The following is a 6,499-nucleotide window of genomic DNA, read 5'->3' as shown; positions in this document are numbered from 1 at the left end:
TTTTACTCTTAAAACAAACACTATTCATACGGTGGTTGCCATTAAGCCACGGGTCCACGACCACACAGAACAAGCCACAGTCTTTTCTGTAATTTTTATGTTATTTAAAATCTCTAGACTCTTAGAAAGTAAAAGTGGAGATTTTAAAAGTCTTTTAAATCTGTGAAATGAAAAGGAGAGTAATTCCTTGAGCAAAGAAGGAGGTTTTTTTTTTTTTGGTGGGGGGCAGAGGGAGAATGTTTTTGAGACAGAAGGAAAAGTTTATAGCCCAAATCAACTTTCTGTTTAAGTATTCAAAGGCAACACAGGCCACACGTAAGAGGAGATTACCACTAAAAAGAAAAAGAAAAGTAACATATCCTTGAAAGTGCCCAAGTTTCCTTACGTGTAGATCTGAAATATTCTAGTTTTTAAAACTCATTTAACTAGTGCAGCACAAATGCAACATTCAGGGTGGCTTTGAGTTCACAAAATAATTTTATTATATGTAAGAAAGCATACAGGCAATAAAATTAAGAAAACATTCACAATGCATAAATAACACAGACCTGATGCAGGAGATAGTTTTCAGTAGATATCTTTCTTGTTACCCACTACATCTGAATGTTAAGTAGATTACTTATCCACAAGAATACTTTGTAAACATTTCCAAAAATTCTCTTGAAATGCCCCACATGAATTAGTATCTGGCAACAGAGACTCAGAATACTTTTTACAATCCAGGTGATAACACAGGAACTTGATGCCAAAGCACGGAGAAAGGGCTAGCATTTGTCCAAAGAGATGCTGATGGCTTTAGGGTGCTTAACACGAAAGGAGAAAGGGTCTCCTGTTTTTGCCGCCAACAGAAGTGTCTTACTCAAGGATGATAATGAGGCACTATCTGCTAGATTTACACCATTAACATTTAGACTTTTTAAAAGAAATCAACTCTAAGTTCGGATTAAAGCATTTCCAAAAGTAGCCCCACTGAGCAGCTTGGCTGGTAAGATGGAGATGAAGGACTTGACCTTTGCCCCTGGGCAAGACTGTTGTGACACGCAAGTTAAGGAAACTCTCTGTCTTCACAGCACATCTCTAACCAGGACAGTCATTTATCTGGTTCAGAACAGCTATCTGACACAGGAAATGAGGAAAGACAAAGAGGGCCAATTATTTTACATAAATACAAAGTGGCATATACTTTTTATTGCCACCTAATATAAATTTCAAGTCGGATTCTTCTTCAGCTGACTTTTATTTCAGGTATTTACAGAACCGCAAATCATTCTGCTGGGAAAGTCTTTGTCACGTAAAAAATTTTGAACACAAGAGTGGCTATGCTTTTTTAAATCTTTCAAAATCCTTTCAGGAGAATAAAGCTATCACAGCATTTGTCAATTCTCATCTCCTATTTAGCTGTGCCAATAACTTTTAAGGAATAATCACAGCTTCATTTTCTGTTTGTCTTTGCTGTGTTTCTGAAAGTTACAAATGAGCATTTAGGCTCTCAGAGAGTCTGTGTGTTTGTTTCATTGGCTTATAAAGTGCTAGTCAAATGAACAAAAATGCTATTTTAAGATCTCAGATAACTCATTCTATTAAATATGATAAATATAGATTTAATATAATAAATTAAAAATATCCATATAATACAATAAATAAATAAAACCAATATCAACTAAGCATCAATTCTGGGGGAAAAAATCCCATTCCTACTGTAAGGCTCAATTTTTTCTTTTTTAGGAATAATTTATAAAGGCATGCACCTACCTTTACAATCTGAAAACTTTGCTTGGACCAGTGTTAGCACCTGTTTGTACACAGCAAACTCAACCCTTCTCATTTCCTTCCTGGAAAGCTTTAATTTTAAAGCGAAGCTGTTCATTGTTGATTCTTTGCCCTATTTTTAAGTCCTAAGATAAGAATCAGTTTCTAAAAATAACTTTGGAGCCAAAGACAGGTCCCTTATGAACATTCGCTTCACCTGTGTCCCTCTTGATTCACTATGAACAACACAGAAAACACACTGCAACGTAGATTAAAATGTAGATAGTTGTGTGTTGAGGGGAAGCAGCAGAGGAGAGCTCGCCCAACATCTCAGGAGTCTCAGCACACCTTAGTTTCCTCACTGCAAGCCTCAGAGAAAACTCCTGTAGCTTTTGGGACGAGCATGACTGCTAGGATTCGTCTCAGAGCTCAGGTCGGGTGCTGCCCATTCTGCGTGATGGGCTGGATCTTCTCAAGAGAGACATCAGTGTCATAGTCCAAAATGACAGACAGGGCTGGGGACAGCTTCTCCAAGGGCTTGGCTATTCCACCTGCCTCTTCCTTCTTCAGGCCCTCAGAGGAGCCCACAGCATGCGGGATCAGGTACACCACATTGCAGTCCTTGGAGATGGAACCCCGAGGCTCGTGATGGCTGGAAAACACCACAGCTCCATTGTTATTGATGCTAACCGTCTCTATGGCATTATTCGTCGTCGGGCAAAGCCTGTAGCATCCTAAGAGGGTGGAAAATGCCTTCCGAAAATCAGCATTAAAGGCATAAATGATGGGGTTCAAGGAGGAATTAGCCCACCCAAACCACACAAACACGTCAAAGGTGATGGAATCGATGCAGAAGGGCTTCGTCTCTCCAGACCCACAGAAGGGCACCATGCAGTTCAAGACGAAGAAAGGGAGCCAGCAACACACAAACACCCCCATGATCACCGACAGAGTCTTCAGAACTTTAGTCTCTCTTTTGAAGGACATCTTAAAGGAGCTCTCTGGTTGAGAACACTCCATGGGGTTTCCGTTACCTGTAGCGGCCTGGCAGCTCTTGGCATGGACCGCTGCCCTCTCCAAGGCTGCGATGCGCCGTATTTGTTTCTGGGCGATCCTGTAGATCCTGGTGTAGGTGACAATCATGATGGCCACAGGGATGTAAAAGCTTATTAGAGAGGATGAAATGGCATATGTCCTGCTCAGGCTGGAGTCACAGTTGTTGATGGTCTTGCCCGGGGAAGTGGCATTCCCCTCGGAGGGACCTGTGGGTTTTGCCTTGTGCCAGCTGAGCTGCACGGGGATGAAGGAGATAAGAACCGACAATGTCCATGCCACACTGATCAGAATGAAGGCTGCCTTGGGGGTCATCTTCCTCTCATACCGGAAGGGGCTAGAGATGGCCCAATACCTGTCCACACTGATCACACAGAGATTGAGGATGGATGCGGTGGAGCACATGATGTCAAAGGCCACCCAGATGTTACAGAAGGACCCGAAGGGCCAGAAGCCAGCGATCTCGGCCACCGCTTTCCAGGGCATGACCAAGACGGCCACCAAGAGATCCGATACAGCCAAGGAGATGACGAAGAAGTTAGTCACCTTGGATCGCAGGTGGCGGAACCTGATCACGGCGGCACAGACCAGCGTGTTCCCCAGGAGGGTGGACAGGATGAGCAGAGACAGGAAACAGGCTGTGAGAATGCGGAAGGAGAAGTCTCTCTCCGCCACCAGCCCGGTGCCTTCCATGGCAGACGTGTTGAGAGTCCTCATCTTCCTGAAGACGAGCACAGAGAGGGGCTCGGACACCCCCAAGTTCCTAAGCAGCGATTGGGGATCGGTCAGACCTGCAGGAGTCCTCAGGGGCCACACAGTCCCTTGCCCAGCCCCACTTGCTCTCCGGGGTGGAGGACCTCACCAGCATTCCACCAGACGGCTGCAACAGCCGAATGGCAGGAGCCTGCCCTTGGCAGTCCGAGTCAGCCCCTTGGAAGGTCTCTCTTGCTCTCTACAACTGTCTTCTGTCTTCCTTGCTCCAGGTCACTGTCGCGGGAACAAGTTGACCCTTCAGTGCCTCCTGGAAAGCCCTGTTTTTTTAGCATATTCTAAGCTGTCAAGCCAGAGACTCTCAGGCCTCTACCGAGCTAGTCAATTGTCGTCACATTCCGGGTCTGTGGCCTCTCTGGTGGTGCCAGCAAAGTCTCCCCTCTGAGGCGCAGCTTAAAATACATGCCCCGCTCCTCCAAGCCCCGGGCTCCGCAGCAGCTCCCCTAAAGCCCTAGAAAGCAAAGAGAAAGCAAAGGTCGTTTGCCGACAGGAGCAGATCGCATCTTCACTGTCAAGCCCAATCCAGCTCCCTCTGAGCCACCTACCTTGCCTTGGGATTTTCTCTCTCTAAGCCCCCCGGGAGCTCCTGAGCTCGGAGAGCAGTCTTCGGAGGCGACGCAGCGTCCGGGCACCCAGGAGGCGCGTCTGAGTCCTGCCCTGCGCGCGCAGCTTGGGTTCCGCGACCGACGCGCAAAAATCGCAGGAGCAGGTTTGGGCAAAGGATCCCGGGCCAGGTCCACAGAAAGCTGGCGTTGCCCTGCACTGCCTCGAGTGGCTGGAGGCGGTTCAAAGCGGACGAGACCCCGGAAAAGGGCTTCCAGGCTCTCGGAGAGAGGCCACCCCCAGTACTACTCCCCTGGGCAGCTACCTTCCTCCCGGAGCCGAGCGCCCGGGCACCCCTCCAGCGACCTCGGGCCCCTCGGGGATGAGCCCTGCGCCTTCCCGCAGAACTGCCCGCTTCCTCCCGGGAGCCCGTGGGCACACGACGCAGAGAGAGCCGAGCTTGTACCGGAGGGCGCCCGGGCCGGCCGGGTTCCCTCGGGGCTCAGCCCACCCCGCCCCCGCGTCCCCTCCCCTGCCCCGGAGGCGGGCCTCGCTTGACAGGCAAGAGTTGCAGGCGACAGCCGCACGTGGGTCGCCCGGCTGGTGTCGCGGGCGAAAGGGGTGGGGGGAGCCCCCCTGAGTGCTTGCCCGTCGCGGGTTACCCCGCCAAACCCCGGGTCCCCGGAACCCGGGACGGCACCCGGACAGGGGCCCGCGAGAAAAGACCCCAAGGTGAAAACCTCAAGCAAGCCCGAGTCTCCAGGAAGCAAAGCTCCGCGCGCCATCCAGCGCCTGCTCGGGGTCAACCCCACGCCCTTCTCAAGACCAAACGCAAGCTGAGGCCAGGCTCACTCTTCCACGCACATCAACCTCCAGAACAGCCCCAACAGGCGCTGCCTCCAAGGGCCCCTCAACTGGGATGAAACGTGCCCCGCGAGCGCCTGTACTCACCGCTCGCCGGGAGGGCTCCGCGCAGCAGCGCGCCTGGGCGGGTGCGCTCGGCTGCGCCCCGAGGGCGCTCACCTGGCGCCCGGCTCGGGTAGCGCGCGCGTCCACGGCTGTGGTCAGCGCCGGACTGCAGCCTGTGCCCGGCGCCCGGCGAGCGCCGCGAGCCCCGCGCCACGCTTTCAGCGGGCCCGGGGCGCCCTCTGCCGGCCGTTTTGGCTTCCAGCGCCCCGACTGCGCCCTCTCAGACCCCAACCTCGCCGCTGTGGGCTCCAGCATCCGCGTGGGACCGCGCCTGGACCCACTCTCCCTCGACCATGCCTGCCAGAACCTGGGAAAGGGGGTGGAGTCCTCTGCTTAAATCCCTAAAAATTGACAAGGGTGACAGTTTTCTTTTGCTGGCACTTCATTCCCTGAGCCAATGTACAATATTTTCCAGAGCGCTCACTGCATGTACCAAGAGCAACAGGGTGAGCAAGATGCAAGCTCTTCTCCCAAAGAGTCAACCAGAGAGATCTGGCATTTGCTGAACAGACTCTGGGTCCCAGACACACGCCATATGTCGCCCACCCCTTAGAAAAATCCCTCCTCATAAACTTCCTCATCTCCATTCTTCCCAAGTGGAAAATCAGGTTCAAAAATGTACCCAAAGTTACAGGGTTGCTGAGGGTGTGCCAGCTGCCTGACTCCCACCTGCGCCTTATTTTCACCTACACATCACTGCCTTCTGGGAACTCTGAGTCTAGTCTGGGAGTCCACGAACTACATAATTACCCACAAAGCTTATTTAAGGAAAGGGCAGGATGAAGCCGGAGAAGGCAGTGGCACCCCACTCCAGTCCTCTTGCCTGGAAAATCCCATGGACAGAGGAGCCTGGTAGGCTGCAGTCCATGGGGTCGCTAAGAGTCGGGCATGACTGAGCAACTTCACTTTTACTTTTCACTTTCATGCATTGGAGAAGGAAATGGCAACCCCACTCCAGTGTTCTTGCCTGGAGAATCCCAGGGACGGGGGAGCCTGGTGGGCTGCCGTCTATGGGGTCTCACAGAGTCAGACACGACTGAGGTGACTTAGCAGCAGCAGCAGCAGCAGGATGGAAGCAAGGGAGCCTGGAGATGACTGCCTCTGAGCCCCTCCCCTGCTGTCCTGGGCAAAATCTCAGGAAACAGACTTCACAACTAAAAGGTAGAAATTACCTTTATGTAAATGGCGACATCGCAGTGCCTTGCTGTGCCTTCCTAAGAGTAGGGAAGATAGTGAGTAGTTTCCATGTCAGACTGCCTGGCTTCCAGTCCCTACCTTGCCACCGCTGGTCACATGTGCCCTCTCCCCTCTCCAAGCTTGCTTTCTTCCTCTATAAAACAGTGACGGCATAACAGGTTTGTTCTAAGTATTCAAGGAGATGATATTTGTTGAGGGCTTGGCAGGGAGCCTAGGA

General features: G+C 51.3%; 1 protein-coding gene across 1 annotated transcript; it reads right to left on the bottom strand.

Moving 5' to 3' along the window:
• Window positions 1-1,710: 1,710 nt before the first annotated feature.
• Window positions 1,711-5,172, bottom strand: DRD1 (dopamine receptor D1). Its single transcript, XM_069597555.1, has 2 exons — window positions 5,068-5,172; window positions 1,711-4,024 (listed from the first exon to the last, which is right to left on the bottom strand). The coding sequence occupies exon 2, from the start codon at window positions 3,517-3,519 to the stop codon at window positions 2,179-2,181; it is 1,341 nt and encodes a 446-aa protein (XP_069453656.1). The 5' UTR covers window positions 3,520-4,024; window positions 5,068-5,172; the 3' UTR covers window positions 1,711-2,178.
• Window positions 5,173-6,499: the final 1,327 nt, after the last annotated feature.

This window comes from Ovis canadensis, chromosome 7 (genome assembly GCF_042477335.2).
Source record: "Ovis canadensis isolate MfBH-ARS-UI-01 breed Bighorn chromosome 7, ARS-UI_OviCan_v2, whole genome shotgun sequence".
Lineage (NCBI taxonomy): Eukaryota > Metazoa > Chordata > Mammalia > Artiodactyla > Bovidae > Ovis > Ovis canadensis.
The sequence above is the reverse complement of the archived record's forward strand: the minus strand, read 5'-3'. Positions and strand labels throughout refer to the sequence as shown.

What these genes read in the sequence shown, in the direction of transcription:
- DRD1 (XM_069597555.1), bottom strand. Translation starts at nt 3,519, where the DNA reads ATGAGGACTCTCAACACGTCTGCCATGGAAGGCACCGGGCTGGTGGCG.